The following is a 20,000-nucleotide window of genomic DNA, read 5'->3' on the forward strand; positions in this document are numbered from 1 at the left end:
CAGCGCGCTGAGTCCCACTGCGCAGGCCACCGTGGCCAGGCTGAAGAGGGCTGCGTGCAGTCCGTGTGCGAACCACCACCATCATCATCATCACCACTGACCTCTGCGTCTCAGCGCGCTGAGTCCCACTGCGCAGGCCACCGTGGCCAGGCTGAAGAGGGCTGCGTGCAGTCCGTGAGCGAGCGCCAGCGAGGGAGCGACTCTCCGTGGGTCTCCGGCAGCGGCGTGGAACGCGACCAGCCCGGCGCAGGCTGCCAACACGCAGCATGCGCCCAGCGCAGGGCCCAACAGCGGAGTGCCGGGGACACCACCACCACCACCACCACAACCAACACCACCACCACAACCACAACCAACACCACCACAACCACCACAACCACCACTGCCAACACAACCACCACAACCACCACCACCACCATCGCCACCACAACCACCACCACCACCACCACAACCAACACCACCACAACCACCGCCACCACCACCGCTGCCGAAGGAGTCACCACAACCACCACCACCACCACCACAACCACCACCACAACCAACACCACCACCACCACCACCACCACCGCTGCCGAAGGAGTCACCACAACCACCACCACCACCACCACCACCACAACCACCACCACAACCACCACCACCACCACCACCACCACAACCACCACCACAACCACCACCACCACCACTACAGCTGCCGAAGGAGTCACTGGGGGTGCTACACGTGGTGGAAGATGGGTGGTGGTGGTGGTTGTGGTTGTTGTGGTGGTTGTGGTTGTTGTGGTCGTGGTGGTGGTTCTGTGGAAGGGGAGTGGAGGCAGAGTGGTTAGGCTGGGTCATCGGCAACATCGCCATCACAAACATCACAAACATCGCCACCATCACCACCATCACCACCACCACCACCACCATCACCACCATCACCACCACCATCACCACCATCACCACCACCATCATCACCATCACCACCATCACCACCATCACCACCATCATCACCACCATCATCACCATCATCAACATCACCAACATCACCAACATTCACCATCACCAACATCACCATCATCACCATCACAAACATCACCAACTTAACCACCATTACCATCATCACTGTCTGTGTGTCTCTGTGTGATGAGTCTATGGGTCTCTGTGTGATGAGTCTATGGGTCTCTGTGTGGTGAGTCCGTGGGTCTCTGTGTGGTGAGTCCGTGGGTCTCTGTGTGGTGAGTCCGTGGGTCTCTGTGTGGTGAGTCTATGGGTCTCTGTGTGGTGAGTCTATGGGTCTCTGTGTGATGAGTCTATGGGTCTCTGTGTGATGAGTCTATGGGTCTCTGTGTGATGAGTCTATGGGTCTCTGTGTGATGAGTCTGTGGGTCTCTGTGTGGTGAGTCTATGGGTCTCTGTGTGATGAGTCTATGGGTCTCTGTGTGATGAGTCTGTGGGTCTCTGTATAGTGAGTCTATGGGTCTCTGTGTGATGAGTCTATGGGTCTCTGTGTGGTGAGTCCGTGGGTCTCTGTGTGGTGATGAGTCTATGGGTCTCTGTGTGGTGGTGAGTCTATGGGTCTCTGTGTGGTGGTGATGAGTCTATGGGTCTCTGTGTGGTGGTGGTGAGTCTATGGGTCTCTGTGTGGTGGTGATGAGTCTATGGGTCTCTGTGTGGTGGTGATGAGTCTATGGGTCTCTGTGTGATGAGTCTATGGGTCTCTGTGTGGTGGTGGTGAGTCTATGGGTCTCTGTGTGGTGGTGGTGAGTCTATGGGTCTCTGTGTGGTGGTGGTGAGTCTATGGGTCTCTGTGTGGTGGTGAGTCTGTGGGTCTCTGTGTGGTGAGTCTGTGGGTCTCTGTGTGGTGGTGAGTTTGTGGGTCTCTGTGTGAGTCTGTGGGTCTCTGTGTGGTGGTGAGTCTATGGGTCTCTGTGTGGTGGTGAGTCTGTGGGTCTCTGTGTGGTGAGTCTGTGGGTCTCTGTGTGGTGGTGAGTCTGTGGGTGTCTGTGTGGTGGTGAGTCTGTGGGTCTCTGTGTGGTGGTGAGTCTGTGGGTCTCTGTGTGGTGGTGAGTCTGTGGGTCTCTGTGTGGTGGTGAGTCTGTGGGTCTCTGTGTGATGGTGAGTCTGTGGGTCTCTGTATGGTGGTGAGTCTGTGGGTCTCTGTGTGGTGGTGAGTCTGTGGGTCTCTGTGTGGTGGTGAGTCTGTGGGTCTCTGTGTGGTGGTGAGTCTGTGGGTCTCTGTGTGGTGGTGAGTCTGTGGGTCTCTGTGTGGTGGTGAGTCTGTGGGTCTGTGTGATGGTGAGTCTGTGGGTGTCTGTGTGGTGGTGAGTCTGTGGGTCTCTGTGTGGTGGTGAGTCTGTGGGTCTCTGTGTGGTGGTGAGTCTGTGGGTCTCTGTGTGGTGGTGAGTCTGTGGGTCTCTGTGTGGTGGTGGTGAGTCTATGGGTCTCTGTGTGGTGGTGAGTCTGTGGGTCTCTGTGTGGTGGTGAGTCTGTGGGTCTCTGTGTGGTGGTGAGTCTGTGGGTCTCTGTGTGGTGGTGAGTCTGTGGGTCTCTGTGTGGTGGTGAGTCTGTGGGTCTCTGTGTGGTGGTGAGTCTGTGGGTCTCTGTGTGGTGGTGAGTCTGTGGGTCTCTGTGTGGTGGTGAGTCTGTGGGTCTCTGTGTGGTGGTGAGTCTATGGGTCTCTGTGTGGTGGTGAGTCTGTGGGTCTCTGTGTAAGTCTGTGGGTCTCTGTGTGGTGGTGAGTCTGTGGGTCTCTGTGTGGTGGTGAGTCTGTGGGTCTCTGTGTGGTGGTGAGTCTGTGGGTCTCTGTGTGGTGGTGAGTCTGTGGGTCTCTGTGTGGTGGTGAGTCTGTGGGTCTCTGTGTGGAGGTGAGTCTGTGGGTCTCTGTGTGATGGTGAGTTTGTGGGTCTCTGTGTGGTGGTGAGTCTGTGGGTCTCTGTGTGGTGGTGAGTCTGTGGGTCTCTGTGTGGTGGTGAGTCTGTGGGTCTCTGTGTGGTGGTGAGTCTGTGGGTCTCTGTGTGGTGGTGAGTCTGTGGGTCTCTGTGTGGTGGTGAGTCTGTGGGTCTCTGTGTGATGGTGAGTCTGTGGGTGTCTGTGTGGTGGTGAGTCTGTGGGTCTCTGTGTGGTGGTGAGTCTGTGGGTCTCTGTGTGGTGGTGAGTCTGTGGGTCTCTGTGTGGTGGTGGTGAGTCTATGGGTCTCTGTGTGGTGGTGAGTCTGTGGGTCTCTGTGTGGTGGTGAGTCTGTGGGTCTCTGTGTGGTGGTGAGTCTGTGGGTCTCTGTGTGGTGGTGAGTCTGTGGGTCTCTGTGTGGTGGTGAGTCTGTGGGTCTCTGTGTGGTGCTGAGTCTGTGGGTCTCTGTGTGGTGGTGAGTCTGTGGGTCTCTGTGTGGTGGTGAGTCTGTGGGTCTCTGTGTGATGGTGAGTCTGTGGGTGTCTGTGTGGTGGTGAGTCTGTGGGTCTCTGTGTGGTGGTGAGTCTGTGGGTCTCTGTGTGGTGGTGAGTCTGTGGGTCTCTGTGTGGTGGTGAGTCTGTGGGTCTCTGTGTGGTGGTGAGTCTGTGGGTCTCTGTGTGGTGGTGAGTCTGTGGGTCTCTGTGTGATGGTGAGTCTGTGGGTGTCTGTGTGGTGGTGAGTCTGTGGGTCTCTGTGTGGTGGTGAGTCTGTGGGTCTCTGTGTGGTGGTGAGTCTGTGGGTCTCTGTGTGGTGGTGGTGAGTCTATGGGTCTCTGTGTGGTGGTGAGTCTGTGGGTCTCTGTGTGGTGGTGAGTCTGTGGGTCTCTGTGTGGTGGTGAGTCCGTGGGTCTCTGTGTGGTGGTGAGTCTGTGGGTCTCTGTGTGGTGGTGAGTCTGTGGGTCTCTGTGTGGTGAGTCTGTGGGTCTCTGTGTGGTGGTGAGTCTGTGGGTCTCTGTGTGGTGGTGAGTCTGTGGGTCTCTGTGTGGTGGTGAGTCTGTGGGTCTCTGTGTGGTGGTGAGTCTGTGGGTCTCTGTGTAAGTCTGTGGGTCTCTGTGTGGTGGTGAGTCTGTGGGTCTCTGTGTGGTGGTGAGTCTGTGGGTCTCTGTGTGGTGGTGAGTCTGTGGGTCTCTGTGTGGTGGTGAGTCTGTGGGTCTCTGTGTGGTGGTGGTGAGTCTGTGGGTCTCTGTGTGGTGGTGGTGAGTCTGTGGGTCTCTGTGTGAGTCTGTGGGTCTCTGTGTGGTGGTGAGTCTGTGGGTCTCTGTGTGAGTCTGTGGGTCTCTGTGTGGTGGTGAGTCTATGGGTCTCTGTGTGGTGGTGAGTCTGTGGGTCTCTGTGTAAGTCTGTGGGTCTCTGTGTGGTGGTGAGTCTGTGGGTCTCTGTGTGGTGGTGAGTCTGTGGGTCTCTGTGTGGCGGTGAGTCTGTGGGTCTCTGTGTGGTGGTGAGTCTGTGGGTCTCTGTGTGGTGGTGAGTCTGTGGGTCTCTGTGTGGTGGTGAGTCTGTGGGTCTCTGTGTGATGGTGAGTCTGTGGGTCTCTGTGTGGTGGTGAGTCTGTGGGTCTCTGTGTGGTGGTGAGTCTGTGGGTCTCTGTGTGGTGGTGAGTCTGTGGGTCTCTGTGTAAGTCTGTGGGTCTCTGTGTGGTGGTGAGTCTGTGGGTCTCTGTGTGGTGGTGAGTCTGTGGGTCTCTGTGTGGTGGTGAGTCTGTGGGTCTCTGTGTGGTGGTGAGTCTGTGGGTCTCTGTGTGGTGGTGAGTCTATGGGTCTCTGTGTGGTGGTGAGTCTATGGGTCTCTGTGTGGTGGTGAGTCTGTGGGTCTCTGTGTGGTGGTGGTGAGTCTATGGGTCTCTGTGTGGTGGTGAGTCTGTGGGTCTCTGTGTGGTGGTGAGTCTGTGGGTCTCTGTGTGGTGGTGGTGAGTCTGTGGGTCTCTGTGTGAGTCTGTGGGTCTCTGTGTGGTGGTGAGTCTGTGGGTCTCTGTGTGAGTCTGTGGGTCTCTGTGTGGTGGCGAGTCTGTGGCTCTCTGTGTGGTGGTGGTGAGTCTATGAGCCTCACCGCATGTCCCTCCGCCGCGTGCGAGGGCGATCGTCCGACGTTTCGCCACAGCAGGAAGAGCAAGAGCGCGCACACGAGGCTGAACTCGATGGCGAAGGCGTTGAGGTAGAGGCCGACCTCCTCCAGAGCGGCACACGAAGGCGTCACGCACTCACACGGTGCTGCCTCCATCGTCACGTTCGTAGCTACGGAGAGAGGGGTCAGGGGTCAGGGTGAGGGGAAGGGGTCAGGGGTGAGGGTCAGGGGTGGGGGGGTGACTCACACACTCACACGGTGCTGCCACCATCGTCATGTTCGTAGCTACGGAGAGGGGTCAGGGGTCAGGGTGAGGGGAAGGGGTCAGGGGTGAGGGTCAGGGGTCAGGGGTGGGGGGGTGACTCACGCACTCACACGGTGCTGCCACCATCGTCATGTTCGTAGCTACGGAGAGAGGGGGAGTCAGGGTTCAGGGGGGAGGGGAGGGGGTCAGGGGTCAGGGGTGAGGGTCAGGGGTCAGGGGTGAGGGTCAGGGGTCAGGGGTGGGGGGGGTGACTCACGCACTCACACGGTGCTGATACCATCGTCACGCTTGTAGCTACGCAGAGGGGTCAGGGGTCAGGGGTGAGGGGAGGGGGGAGGGGTGGGGGGTGGTGAGGGGTGAGTGGTGAGGGGTGAGGGGTGAAGGGTGGGGGGTGAGGGGTGGGGAGTCAGGGGTGAGGGGTGAGAGGTGAGTGGTGAGGGGTGGGGGTGGGGGGTGAGGGGTTGAGGGGTGAGGGGTGAGGGGTGAAGGGTGGGGGGTGAGGGGTGGGGGGTCAGGGGTGAGGGGTGAGAGGTGAGTGGTGAGGGGTGGGGGTGGGGGGTGAGGGGTTGAGGGGTGAGGGGTGAAGGGTGGGGGGTGAGGGGTGGGGAGTCAGGGGTGAGGGGTGAGAGGTGAGGGGTGGGGGTGGGGGGTGAGGGGTTGAGGGGTGAGGGGTGAGAGGTGAGTGGTGAGGGGTGGGGGTGGGGGGTGAGGGGTTGAGGGGTGAGGGGTGAGGGGTGAGAGGTGAGTGGTGAGGGGTGGGGGGTGAGGGGTTGAGGGGTGAGGGGTGAGGGTTGAGGGGTGAGGGTTGAGGGGTGAGGGGTGTGAGGTGAGTGGTGAGGGGTGGGGAGTGAGTGTCCCTCATCTCCTGCATCACCATTAGTGTCTCCGCTGCTGCTACTGCTGCTGATGTTGAGCGGTCGCGGAACGACGGACACGGATTTGGACCTCCTCGTGACCGAATCATCCACCACCAGGGTAAGCCACGTGAGTAGACTGCTGGCAAGTGTGTGAGCCAGCCCAAACCTGCCACACACAGGGGGTGAGTGGGTGGGTGAGTGGGTGGGTGGGTGAGTGGGTGGGTGGGTGAGTGAGTGTGTGAGCCAGCCCAAACCTGCCACACACAGGGGGTGAGTGGGTGGGTGAGTGGGTGGGTGGGTGAGTGGGTGGGTGGGTGAGTGAGTGTGTGAGCCAGCCCAAACCTGCCACACACAGGGGGTGAGTGGGTGGGTGAGTGGGTGGGTGGGTGAGTGGGTGGGTGGGTGAGTGAGTGTGTGAGCCAGCCCAAACCTGCCACACACAGGGGGTGAGTGGGTGGGTGAGTGGGTGGGTGGGTGAGTGGGTGGGTGGGTGAGTGAGTGTGTGAGCCAGCCCAAACCTGCCACACACAGGGGGTGAGTGGGTGGGTGAGTGGGTGGGTGGGTGAGTGGGTGGGTGGGTGGGTGAGTGAGTGTGTGAGCCAGCCCAAACCTGCCACACACAGGGGGTGAGTGGGTGGGTGAGTGGGTGGGTGGGTGAGTGGGTGGGTGGGTGAGTGAGTGTGTGAGCCAGCCCAAACCTGCCACACACAGGGGGTGAGTGGGTGGGTGAGTGGGTGGGTGGGTGAGTGGGTGAGTGGGTGGGTGGGTGAGTGGGTGGGTGGGTGAGTGAGTGGGTGGGTGAGTGGGTGGGTGAGTGGGTGGGTGAGTGGGTGAGTGGGTGTGTGAGCCAGCCCAAACCTGCCACACACAGGGGGTGAGTAGGTGGGTGAGTGGGTGGGTGAGTGGGTGGGTGAGTGGGTGGGTGGGTGAGTGAGTGGGTGGGTGAGTGGGTGAGTGGGTGGGTTAGTGGGTGAGTGGGTGAGTGAGTGTGTGAGCCAGCCCAAACCTGCCACACACAGGGGGTGAGTGGGTGGGTGAGTGGGTGGGTGGGTGGGTGAGTGGGTGGGTGGGTGGGTGAGTGGGTGGGTGGGTGAGTGGGTGAGTGAGTGGGTGGGTGGGTGAGTGAGTGTGTGAGCCAGCCCAAACCTGCCACACACAGGGGGTGAGTGGGTGGGTGAGTGGGTGGGTGGGTGAGTGGGTGGGTGGGTGAGTGAGTGTGTGAGCCAGCCCAAACCTGCCACACACAGGGGGTGAGTGGGTGGGTGAGTGGGTGGGTGGGTGAGTGGGTGAGTGGGTGGGTGGGTGAGTGGGTGGGTGGGTGAGTGAGTGTGTGAGCCAGCCCAAACCTGCCACACACAGGGGGTGAGTGGGTGGGTGAGTGGGTGGGTGAGTGGGTGGGTGGGTGAGTGGGTGGGTGAGTGGGTGGGTGGGTGAGTGAGTGGGTGGGTGAGTGGGTGGGTGAGTGGGTGGGTGAGTGGGTGGGTGAGTGGGTGAGTGGGTGTGTGAGCCAGCCCAAACCTGCCACACACAGGGGGTGAGTAGGTGGGTGAGTGGGTGGGTGAGTGGGTGGGTGAGTGGGTGGGTGGGTGGGTGAGTGAGTGGGTGGGTGAGTGGGTGAGTGGGTGGGTGAGTAGGTGGGTGAGTGAGTGGGTGGGTGAGTGGGTGGGTGAGTGGGTGGGTGAGTGAGTGGGTGAGTGGGTGGGTGAGTGGGTGGGTGAGTGGGTGGGTGAGTGAGTGGGTGGGTGAGTGGGTGGGTGAGTGGGTGGGTGAGTGAGTGGGTGAGTGAGTGGGTGGGTGGGTGAGTGGGTGGGTGGGTGAGTGGGTGAGTGAGTGGGTGAGCCAGCCCAAACCTGCCACACACAGGGGTGAGTGGGTGAGTGAGTGGGTGGGTGGGTGAGTAGGTGGGTGAGTGGGTGGGTGGGTGAGTGAGTGGGTGGGTGGGTGAGTAGGTGGGTGAGTGGGTGGGTGGGTGGGTGAGTGACTGAGTGGGTGGGTGAGTGAGTGGGTGGATGAGTGAGTGAGTGGGTGGGTGGGTGAGTAGGTGGGTGAGTGGGTGGGTGGGTGGGTGAGTGAGTGGGTGGGTGGGTGGGTGAGTGAGTGAGTGAGTGGGTGAGTGAGTGAGTGAATTAATGGGTGGTTGAGTGAGTGGGTGGGTCAGTGAGTGGTGAGTGAGTGGGTGAGTGAGTGGGTGAGTGGTGAGTGAGTGGGTGAGTGGTGAGTGAGTGAGTGGTGAGTGAGTGGTGAGTGAGTGAGTGGTGAGTGAGTGGTGAGTGAGTGAGTGGTGAGTGAGTGGGTGAGTGGGTGAGTGAGTGAGTGGTGAGTGAGTGGTGAGTGAGTGAGTGGTGAGTGAGTGGTGAGTGAGTGGTGAGTGAGTGGTGAGTGAGTGAGTGGTGAGTGAGTGGTGAGTGAGTGGTGAGTGAGTGGTGAGGTCACCTGTGTAGTCTACGATGATCGTTGATGCAGATCTTAGCGTTCCTCCACAGGAACCACACCTAGGAAACACAACATCAACACACACAACAACAACACACACACAGTGTGTACACAACAACAACACACACAACACACAACAACAACACACACAACGTACACACAGTGTGTACACAACAACAACACACACAACAACACACACAGTGTGTACACAACAACACACAACAACAACACACACAGTGTGTACACAACAACAACACACACAACAACAACACACACAGCGTGTACACAACAACAACACACACAGCGTGTACACAACAACAACACACAACAACAACACACACAGTGTGTACACAACAACAACACACACAACAACAACACACACAGCGTGTACACAACAACAACACACACAGCGTGTACACAACAACAACACACAACAACAACACACACAGTGTGTACACAACAACAACACACACAACAACAACACACACAGCGTGTACACAACAACAACACACACAGCGTGTACACAACAACAACACACACAGTGTGTACACAACAACAACACACACAACAACAACACACACAGCGTGTACACAACAACAACACACACAGCGTGTACACAACAACAACACACAACAACAACACACACACAGTGTGTACACAACAACAACACACACAACAACAACACACACAACGTACACACAGCAACAACACACACAACGTACACACAGCAACAACAACACACACAACAACAACACACACAGTGTGTACACAACAACAACACAGTGTGTACACAACAACAACACACACAGCGTGTACACAACAACACACACAACAACAACAACAACACACACAACAACAACACACACACACAGTGTGCACACAACATATACACAGTCGACACAAAGTGTCTGTATATCTGTGTGTGTGTGTGTCTGTGTGTGTGTCTGTGTGTGTGTGTGTCTGTGTGTGTGTGTCTGTGTGTGTGTCTGTGTGTGTGTCTGTGTGTGTGTGTGTCTGTGTGTGTGTGTCTGTGTGTGTGTGTCTGTGTGTGTGTGTGTCTGTGTGCGTGTCTGTGTGTGTGTCACTGTGTGTGTGTCACTGTGTGTGTCTGTGTGTGTGTGTCTGTGTGTGTGTCTGTGTGTGTGTGTCTGTGTGTGTGTGTCTGTGTGTGTGTCTGTGTGTGTGTGTCTGTGTGTGTGTGTCTGTGTGTGTGTGTCTGTGTGTATATCTGTGTGTGTGTGTGTCTATGTGTGTGTGTCTGTGTGTGTGTGTCTGTGTGTGTGTGTCTGTGTGTATATCTGTGTGTGTGTCTGTGTGTGTGTCTCTGTGTGTCTGTGTGTGTATCTGTGTGTGTGTCTGTGTGTATATCTGTGTGTGTGTCTGTGTGTGTGTCTGTGTGTGTATCTGTGTGTGTAGCTGTGTGTGTAGCTGTGTGTGTATCTGTGTGTGTGTCTGTGTGTGTGTCTGTATGTGTGTGTGTGTCTCTGTGTGTGTGTCTGTATGTGTGTCTCTGTGTGTGTGTCAGTGTGTGTGTGTCTGTGTGTGTGTCTGTGTGTATATTTGTGTGTGTGTCTGTGTGTCTGTGTGTGTGTCTGTGTGTATATCTGTGTGTGTGTGTGTCTGTGTGTGTGTGTGTCTGTGTGTGTGTGTCTGTGTGTGTGTGTCTGTGTGTGTGTGTCTGTGTGTATATCTGCGTATGTGTATGTGTCTGTGTGTCTGTGTGTGTGTCTGTGTGTGTCTGTGTGTATATCTGTGTGTGTGTCTGTATGTGTGTATCTGTGTGTGTGTGTGTCTGTGTGTGTCTGTGTGTGTGTCTGTGTGTGTGTCTGTGTGTGTCTGTGTGTGTGTCTGTGTGTATATATGTGTATGTGTGTGTATGTGTGTGTGTCTGTGTGTGTGTCTGTGTGTATATGTGTCTGTGTGTGTGTGTATGTGTGTTTGTGTCTGTTTGTGTGTCTGTGTGTGTGTCTCTAGGGAGGGGAGTGGTGGGGGTTGTGGTATAAGCTCGCCTCCTAATCCCCACTCTCTGCAGAGTAGGGGGCTGAGCGATTGGGGAGTTTCTGTGGTGTGTGTAGTGTGTGTGTCTGTGTGTGTGTCACTGTGTGTGTGTGTGAGGTGTGTGTGTGGTGTGTAGTGTGTAGTGTGTGTGTAGTGTGTGTAGTATGTGTGGTGTGTGTGTGTGGTGTGTGTAGTGTGTGTGGTGTGTGTAGTGTGTGCGTGTAGTGTGTGTGGTGTGTGTAGTGTGTGTAGTGTGTGTGTGTCTGTGACTGTGTGTGTGTGTGTGTCTGTGTGTGTGTGTGTGTGTCACTGTGTGTGTGTGTCACTGTGTGTGTGTGTGTCTGTGTGTTTCACTGTGTGTGTATCACTGTGTATGTGTCACACTGTGTCTGTGTGTGTGTCTGTGTGTGTACTCTGTGTGTGTCACTGTGTGTGTGTCACTGTGTCTCTCTGTGTGTGTCACTGTGTGTGTGTGTCACTGTGTGTGTGTGTGTCACTGTGTGTGTCACTGTGTGTGTCACTGTGTGTGTCACTGTGTGTGTGTGTCACTGTGTGTGTGTGTGTCACTGTGTGTGTGTCACTGTGTGTGTCATTGTGTGTGTCTCTGTGTGTGTCACTGTGTGTGTCACTGTGTGTGTCACTGTGTGTGTGTGTCACTGTGTGTGTGTGTGTCACTGTGTGTGTGTCACTGTGTGTGTGTCACTGTGTGTGTCACTGTGTGTGTGTGTCACTGTGTGTGTGTCACTGTGTCTCTCTCTGTGTGTGTCACTGTGTGTGTCACTGTGTGTGTCACTGTGTGTGTGTGTCACTGTGTGTGTGTGTGTCACTGTGTGTGTCACTGTGTGTGTCACTGTGTGTGTCACTGTGTGTGTGTGTCACTGTGTGTGTGTGTGTCACTGTGTGTGTGTCACTGTGTGTGTCACTGTGTGTGTCACTGTGTGTGTGTGTCTCTGTGTGTGTGTGTGTGTGTCACTGTGTGTGTGTGTGTCACTGTGTGTGTCACTGTGTGTGTCACTGTGTGTGTGTGTCTCTGTGTGTGTGTGTGTGTCACTGTGTGTGTGTGTGTCACTGTGTGTGTCACTGTGTGTGTCACTGTGTGTGTGTCACTGTGTGTGTCACTGTGTGTGTGTGTGTCTCTGTGTGTGTGTGTCACTGTGTGTGTCACTGTGTGTGTGTCACTGTGTGTGTGTCTCTCTCTGTGTGTGTGTGTCACTGTGTGTGTCACTGTGTGTGTCACTGTGTGTGTCACTGTGTGTGTCACTGTGTGTGTGTGTCACTGTGTGTGTGTGTCACTGTGTGTGTGTCACTGTGTGTGTCTCTCTGTGTGTGTCACTGTGTGTGTGTCACTGTGTGTGTCACTGTGTGTCTCTCTGTGTGTGTGTGTGTGTCACTGTGTGTGTCACTGTGTGTGTCACTGTGTGTGTCACTGTGTGTGTGTCACTGTGTGTGTGTCTCTGTGTGTGTGTCACTGTGTCTCTCTCTGTGTGTGTCACTGTGTGTGTCACTGTGTGTGTGTGTGTCACTGTGTGTGTCACTGTGTGTGTGTGTGTCACTGTGTGTGTCACTGTGTGTGTGTGTGTCACTGTGTGTGTGTCACTGTGTGTGTGTGTCACTGTGTGTGTGTCACTGTGTGTGTGTGTCACTGTGTGTGTGTGTCACTGTGTGTGTCACTGTGTGTGTGTGTGTCACTGTGTGTGTCACTGTGTGTGTGTGTGTGTGTCACTGTGTGTGTCACTGTGTGTGTGTGTGTCACTGTGTGTGTCACTGTGTGTGTGTGTGTCACTGTGTGTGTCACTGTGTGTGTGTCACTGTGTGTGTCACTGTGTGTGTGTCTCTCTCTGTGTGTGTGTGTCACTGTGTGTGTGTCACTGTGTGTGTCACTGTGTGTGTGTGTGTCACTGTGTGTCACTGTGTGTGTGTCACTGTGTGTGTCACTGTGTGTGTGTGTGTCACTGTGTGTGTCACTGTGTGTGTGTCACTGTGTGTGTGTCTCTCTCTGTGTGTGTGTGTCACTGTGTGTGTCACTGTGTGTGTCACTGTGTGTGTGTGTGTCTCTGTGTGTGTGTGTGTCACTGTGTGTGTGTGTGTCACTGTGTGTGTCACTGTGTGTGTCACTGTGTGTGTGTGTGTCACTGTGTCTCTCTCTGTGTGTGTCACTGTGTGTGTGTGTGTGTCACTGTGTGTGTCACTGTGTGTGTGTGTGTGTCACTGTGTGTGTCACTGTGTGTGTCACTGTGTGTGTGTGTCTCTGTGTGTGTGTGTGTGTCACTGTGTGTGTGTGTGTCACTGTGTGTGTCACTGTGTGTGTCTCTGTGTGTGTCTCTGTGTGTGTGTGTGTGTGTCACTGTGTGTGTCACTGTGTGTGTCACTGTGTGTGTCTCTGTGTGTGTGTGTGTGTCACTGTGTGTGTCACTGTGTGTGTCTCTGTGTGTGTCTCTGTGTGTGTGTGTGTGTGTGTCACTGTGTGTGTCACTGTGTGTGTCTCTGTGTGTGTCTCTGTGTGTGTCTCTGTGTGTGTGTGTGTCACTGTGTGTGTCACTGTGTGTGTCACTGTGTGTGTCACTGTGTGTGTGTGTGTCACTGTGTGTGTCACTGTGTGTGTCACTGTGTGTGTCTCTGTGTGTGTCTCTGTGTGTGTGTGTGTGTCACTGTGTGTGTCACTGTGTGTGTCTCTGTGTGTGTCTCTGTGTGTGTGTGTGTGTGTGTCACTGTGTGTGTCACTGTGTGTGTCACTGTGTGTGTCTCTGTGTGTGTCTCTGTGTGTGTGTGTGTGTCACTGTGTGTGTCACTGTGTGTGTCTCTGTGTGTGTCTCTGTGTGTGTGTGTGTGTCACTGTGTGTGTCACTGTGTCTCTCTCTGTGTGTGTCACTGTGTGTGTGTGTGTGTCACTGTGTGTGTGTCACTGTGTGTGTGTGTCACTGTGTCTCTCTCTGTGTGTGTCACTGTGTGTGTGTGTGTCACTGTGTGTGTGTGTGTCTCTGTGTGTGTCACTGTGTGTGTGTGTGTCACTGTGTGTGTCACTGTGTGTGTCACTTTGTGTATCTCTGTGTGTGTCACTGTGTGTGTGTGTGTCACTGTGTGTGTGTGTGTCACTGTGTGTGTGTGTGTGTCACTGTGTGTGTGTGTCACTGTGTGTGTGTGTCACTGTGTGTGTGTGTGTCACTGTGTGTGTGTCACTGTGTGTGTGTGTGTCACTGTGTGTGTGTGTCACTGTGTGTGTGTGTGTCACTGTGTGTGTGTGTGTGTCACTGTGTGTGTGTGTCACTGTGTCTCTCTCTGTGTGTGTCACTGTGTGTGTGTGTGTCACTGTGTGTGTGTGTGTCACTGTGTGTGTGTGTGTCACTGTGTGTGTGTGTGTCACTGTGTGTGTGTGTCATTGTGTGTGTCACTGTGTGTGTGTGTCACTGTGTGTGTCACTGTGTGTGTGTGTCACTGTGTGTGTGTGTCACTGTGTGTGTGTGTGTCACTGTGTGTGTGTGTGTCACTGTGTGTGTGTGTCACTGTGTCTCTCTCTGTGTGTGTCACTGTGTGTGTGTGTCACTGTGTGTGTGTGTCACTGTGTGTGTGTGTGTCACTGTGTGTGTGTGTGTCACTGTGTGTGTGTGTGTCACTGTGTGTGTGTCACTGTGTGTGTGTGTCACTGTGTGTGTCACTGTGTGTGTGTGTCACTGTGTGTGTCACTGTGTGTGTGTGTCACTGTGTGTGTGTGTCACTGTGTGTGTGTGTGTCACTGTGTGTGTGTGTGTCACTGTGTGTGTGTGTGTCACTGTGTGTGTGTGTGTGTGTCACTGTGTGTGTGTGTGTCACTGTGTCTCTCTCTGTGTGTGTCACTGTGTGTGTGTGTGTCACTGTGTGTGTGTGTGTCACTGTGTGTGTGTGTGTCACTGTGTGTGTGTGTGTCACTGTGTGTGTGTGTGTCACTGTGTGTGTCACTGTGTGTGTGTGTCACTGTGTCTCTCTCTGTGTGTGTCACTGTGTGTGTGTGTGTCACTGTGTGTGTGTGTGTCACTGTGTGTGTGTGTGTCACTGTGTGTGTGTGTGTCACTGTGTGTGTGTGTGTCTCTGTGTGTGTCACTGTGTGTGTGTGTGTCACTGTGTGTGTGTGTGTCACTGTGTGTGTGTGTGTCACTGTGTGTGTGTGTGTGTCACTGTGTGTGTCACTGTGTGTGTGTGTGTCACTGTGTGTGTGTGTGTCACTGTGTGTGTGTGTGTCACTGTGTGTGTGTGTCACTGTGTGTGTGTCACTGTGTGTGTGTGTCTCTCTGTGTGTGTCACTGTGTGTGTGTGTCACTGTGTGTGTCACTGTGTGTGTGTGTGTCTCTCTGTGTGTGTCACTGTGTGTGTCACTGTGTGTGTCACTGTGTGTGTGTCACTGTGTGTGTCACTGTGTGTGTCTCTCTGTGTGTGTCACTGTGTGTGTCACTGTGTGTGTCACTGTGTGTGTCTCTCTGTGTGTGTCACTGTGTGTGTCACTGTGTGTGTCACTGTGTGTGTGTCTCTCTGTGTGTGTCACTGTGTGTGTCACTGTGTGTGTCACTGTGTGTGTGTCACTGTGTGTGTCACTGTGTGTGTCTCTCTGTGTGTGTCACTGTGTGTGTGTGTCACTGTGTGTGTGTGTGTCACTGTGTGTGTCACTGTGTGTGTCACTGTGTGTGTGTGTCACTGTGTGTGTATCTCTCTGTGTGTGTCACTGTGTGTGTGTGTCACTGTGTGTGTCACTGTGTGTGTCACTGTGTGTGTCACTGTGTGTGTCACTGTGTGTGTCACTGTGTGTGTGTGTCACTGTGTGTGTCACTGTGTGTGTCACTGTGTGTGTCACTGTGTGTGTCACTGTGTGTGTGTGTCACTGTGTGTGTATCTCTCTGTGTGTGTCACTGTGTGTGTGTGTCACTGTGTGTGTGTGTGTACTCTCTGTGTGTGTCACTGTGTGTGTCACTGTGTGTGTCACTGTGTGTGTGTGTCACTGTGTGTGTCACTGTGTGTGTCACTGTGTGTGTGTGTCACTGTGTGTGTCACTGTGTGTGTCACTGTGTGTGTGTGTGTCACTGTGTCTCTCTCTGTGTGTGTCACTGTGTGTGTCACTGTGTGTGTCACTGTGTGTGTGTGTGTCACTGTGTGTGTGTCACTGTGTGTGTGTGTGTCACTGTGTGTGTGTCACTGTGTGTGTGTGTGTCACTCACCAGGGTGATGGTGAACGCGCTCTGCAGGGCAGCGTGCCCCAGGGGCAGCACGAAGCTGCCCGCGGGGCAGCCCCTGGCTCCGCCAACAGCGAGGGCCGCGTCACACGCAGACATCGCCAGGGAGGGCAGCGCGAACACCACCAGCGCCACTGGGGGGGGGGCGGGCAGTGAGGGCAGTGGGGGGCAGGGGAGAGGGGCAGGGGGGCAGGGGGGGGGCAGGGGGGGAGGCAGTGAGTGAGTGAGTGGCTGAGTGAGTGAGTGAGTGGCTGAGTGAGTGGCTGAATGAGTGAGTGGCTGAGTGAGCGGCTGAGTGAGTGAGTGAGTGGCTGAGTGAGTGAGTGGCTGAGTGAGTGAGTGGCTGAGTGAGTGAGTGGCTGAGTGAGTGAGTGAGTGGCTGAGTGAGTGAGTGGCTGAGTGAGTGAGTGGCTGAGTGAGTGAGTGGCTGAGTGGCTGAGTGAGTAGCTGAGTGAGTGAGTGAGTGGCTGAGTGAGTGAGTGGGTAGCTGAGTGAGTGAGTGAGTGGCTGAGTGAGTGAGTAGCTGAGTGAGTGAGTGAGTGGCTTAGTGAGTGAGTGGCTGAGTGGCTGAGTGAGCGGCTGAGTGAGTGAGTGAGTGGCTTAGTGAGTGAGTGGCTGAGTGGCTGAGTGAGTAGCTGAGTGAGTGAGTGGCTTAGTGAGTGAGTGGCTGAGTGAGTGAGTGAGTGGCTGAGTGAGTGAGTGAGTGGCTGAGTGAGTGAGCGGCTGAGTGAGTGAGTGAGTGGCTGAGTGAGTGAATGGCTGAGTGAGTGAGTGACTGAATGAGTGAGTGGCTGAGTGAGTGAGTGAGTGGCTGAGTGGCTGAGTGAGTGGCTGAGTGAGTGAGTGGCTGAGTGAGTGAGTGGCTGAGTGAGTGAGTGAGTGGCTGAGTGAGTGAGTGGCTGAGTGGCTGAGTGAGCGGCTGAGTGAGTGAGTGAGTGGCTGAGTGAGTGAGTGGCTGAGTGAGTGAGTGAGTGGCTGAGTGAGTGAGTGGCTGAGTGGCTGAGTGAGTGGCTGAGTGAGTGAGTGGCTGAGTGGCTGAGTGAGCGGCTGAGTGAGTGAGTGAGTGGCTGAGTGAGTGAGTGGCTGAGTGAGTGAGTGGCTGAGTGAGTGAGTGAGTGGCTTAGTGAGTGAGTGGCTGAGTGGCTGAGTGAGCGGCTGAGTGAGTGAGTGGCTGAGTGAGTGAGTGAGTGGCTTAGTGAGTGAGTGGCTGAGTGGCTGAGTGAGCGGCTGAGTGAGTGAGTGAGTGGCTGAGTGAGTGAGTGGCTGAGTGAGTGAGTGAGTGGCTGAGTGAGTGAGTAGCTGAGTGAGTGAGTGAGTGGCTGAGTGAGTGAGTGGCTGAGTGAGTGAATGAGTGGCTGAGTGAGTGAGTAGCTGAGTGAGTCAGTGAGTGGCTGAGTGAGTGAGTGGGTAGCTGAGTGAGTGGCTGAGTGAGTGAGTGAGTGACTGAGTGAGTGAGTGGCTGAGTGAGTGAGTAGCTGAGTGAGTGAGTGAGTGGCTTAGTCAGTGAGTGGCTGAGTGAGTGAGTGAGTGGCTGAGTGAGTGGCTGAGTGGGTGAGTGAGTGAGTGGGTAGCTGAGTGAGTGGTTGATTGGGTAGCTGAGTTAGTGAGTGTCTGAATGAGTAGCTGAGTGAGTGAGTAGCTGAGCGGGTGAGTGAGTGGCTGAGTGAGTGAGTGGCTGAGTGGGTGAGTGGCTGAGTGAGTGAGTAGCTGAGTGAGTGAGTGGCTTAGTCAGTGAGTGGCTGAGTGAGTGAGTGGCTGAGTGAGTGAGTGGCTGAGTGAGTGGCTTAGTCAGTGAGTGGCTGAGTGAGTGAGTGGCTGAGTGAGTGGCTGAGTGGGTGAGTGAGTGAGTGGGTAGCTGAGTGAGTGGCTGAGTGGGTGAGTGGCTGAGTGAGTGAGTAGCTGAGTGAGTGAGTGGCTTAGTCAGTGAGTGGCTGAGTGAGTGAGTGGCTGAGTGAGTGAGTGGCTGAGTGAGTGAGTGAGTGGCTTAGTCAGTGAGTGGCTGAGTGAGTGAGTGGCTGAGTGAGTGAGTGGCTTAGTCAGTGAGTGGCTGAGTGAGTGAGTGGCTGAGTGAGTGGCTGAGTGGGTGAGTGAGTGAGTGGGTAGCTGAGTTAGTGAGTGTCTGAATGAGTAGCTGAGTGAGTGAGTAGCTGAGCGGGTGAGTGAGTGAGTGGCTGAGTGAGTGAGTGGCTGAGTGGGTGAGTGGGTGTATGAGTGACTGTTTGAGTGAGTGAGTGGGTAGCTGAGTGAGTGAGTAACTGAGTGAGTGGGTTGGTAGCTGGGTCAGTAGCTGTGTGGGTGAGTGAGTGAGTGGGTAGTTGAGTGGGTAGCTGAGTGAGTATCTGAGTGAGTGAGTAGGTAGCTGAGTGAGTGAGTGGGTAGCTGAGTGAGTGAGTGTCTGAGTGAGTAGCTGAGTGAGTAGCTGAGTGAGTGAGTGAGTGTCTCAGTGAGTAGCTGAGTGTCTGAGTGGGTAGCTGAATGAGTGGGTAGCTGAGTGGGTAGCTGAGTGAGTGAGTGTCTCAGTGAGTAGCTGAGTGTCTCAGTGAGTAGCTGAGTGTCTGAGTGAGTAGCTGAGTGAGTGAGTGTCTCAGTGAGTAGCTGAGTGGGTGAGTGAGTAGCTGAGTGCGTGAGTGTCTCAGTGAGTAGCTGAGTGTCTCAGTGAGTAGCTGAGTGTCTGAGTGAGTAGCTGAGTGGGTGAGTATCTCAGTGAGTAGCTGAGTGGGTGAGTGAGTAGCTGAGTGGGTGAGTGTCTCAGTGAGTAGCTGAGTGGGTGAGTGGGTAGCTGAGTGAGTGAGTGTCTCAGTGAGTAGCTGAGTGTCTCAGTGAGTAGCTGAGTGTCTGAGTGAGTAGCTGAGTGGGTGAGTGTCTGAGTGAATAGCTGAGTGTCTGAGTGAGTAGCTGAGTGAGTGAGTGTCTCAGTGAGTAGCTGAGTGGGTGAGTGTCTGAGTGAGTAGCTGAGTGGGTGAGTGTCTGAGTGAGTAGCTGAGTGGGTGAGTGTCTGAGTGAGTAGCTGAGTGAGTGAGTGTCTGAGTGAGTAGCTGAGTGAGTGAGTGTCTGAGTGAGTAGCTGAGTGGCTGAGTGTCTCAGTGAGTAGCTGAGTGGGTGAGTGTCTCAGTGAGTAGCTGAGTGAGTGAGTAGCTGAGTGAGTAGCTGAGTGAGTAGCTGAGTGAGTGAGTGTCTCAGTGAGTAGCTGAGTGGGTGAGTGTCTCAGTGAGTAGCTGAGTGAGTGAGTAGCTGAGTGAGTAGCTGAGTGAGTAGCTGAGTGAGTGAGTGTCTGAGTGAGTAGCTGAGTGAGTGAGTGTCTCAGTGAGTAGCTGAGTGGGTGAGTGTCTCAGTGAGTAGCTGAGTGAGTGAGTAGCTGAGTGAGTAGCTGAGTGAGTAGCTGAGTGAGTGAGTGTCTCAGTGAGTAGCTGAGTGAGTGAGTGAGTAGCTGAGTGGGTGAGTGTCTGAGTGAGTAGCTGAGTGGGTGAGTGAGTAGCTGAGTGAGTGAGTGTCTCAGTGAGTAGCTGAGTGGGTGAGTGTCTGAGTGAGTAGCTGAGTGGGTGAGTGTCTGAGTGAGTAGCTGAGTGAGTGAGTGTCTGAGTGAGTAGCTGAGTGAGTGAGTGTCTGAGTGAGTAGCTGAGTGAGTGAGTGTCTCAGTGAGTAGCTGAGTGGGTGAGTGTCTGAGTGAGTAGCTGAGTGAGTGAGTGTCTGAGTGAGTAGCTGAGTGAGTGAGTGTCTCAGTGAGTAGCTGAGTGTCTCAGTGAGTAGCTGAGTGGGTGAGTGTCTGAGTGAGTAGCTGAGTGAGTGAGTGTCTGAGTGAGTAGCTGAGTGGGTGAGTGTCTGAGTGAGTAGCTGAGTGGGTGAGTGTCTGAGTGAGTAGCTGAGTGGGTGAGTGTCTGAGTGAGTAGCTGAGTGAGTGAGTGTCTCAGTGAGTAGCTGAGTGAGTGAGTGTCTGAGTGAGTAGCTGAGTGTCTGAGTGTCTGAGTGAGTAGCTGAGTGAGTGAGTGTCTGAGTGAGTAGCTGAGTGAGTGAGTGTCTGAGTGAGTAGCTGAGTGAGTGAGTGTCTGAGTGAGTAGCTGAGTGAGTGAGTGTCTGAGTGAGTAGCTGAGTGAGTGAGTGTCTGAGTGAGTAGCTGAGTGAGTGAGTGTCTGAGTGAGTAGCTGAGTGGGTGAGTGTCTCAGTGAGTAGCTGAGTGAGTGAGTGTTTCAGTGAGTAGCTGAGTGTCTGAGTCAGTAGCTGAGTGAGTGAGTGTCTGAGTGAGTAGCTGAGTGAGTGAGTTTCTCAGTGA

General features: G+C 54.8%; 1 protein-coding gene across 1 annotated transcript; it reads right to left on the reverse strand.

Moving 5' to 3' along the window:
* Positions 1-101: 101 nt before the first annotated feature.
* Positions 102-15,858, reverse strand: LOC144955062 (uncharacterized; the record flags this gene model as incomplete). The annotated part of the gene is made up of 6 exons (XM_078885412.1): positions 15,719-15,858; positions 8,541-8,599; positions 6,125-6,273; positions 4,971-5,155; positions 630-792; positions 102-251 (listed from the first exon to the last, which is right to left on the reverse strand). Coding segments are annotated over exons 1-6 (820 nt in total), but the record flags the coding sequence as incomplete, so codon positions are not given.
* Between the last annotated feature and the right edge of the window lie 4,142 nt (positions 15,859-20,000).

Source organism: Lampetra fluviatilis, unplaced genomic scaffold (genome assembly GCF_964198595.1).
Source record: "Lampetra fluviatilis unplaced genomic scaffold, kcLamFluv1.1 SCAFFOLD_388, whole genome shotgun sequence".
NCBI classification, from domain to species: Eukaryota; Metazoa; Chordata; class Hyperoartia; order Petromyzontiformes; family Petromyzontidae; genus Lampetra; species Lampetra fluviatilis.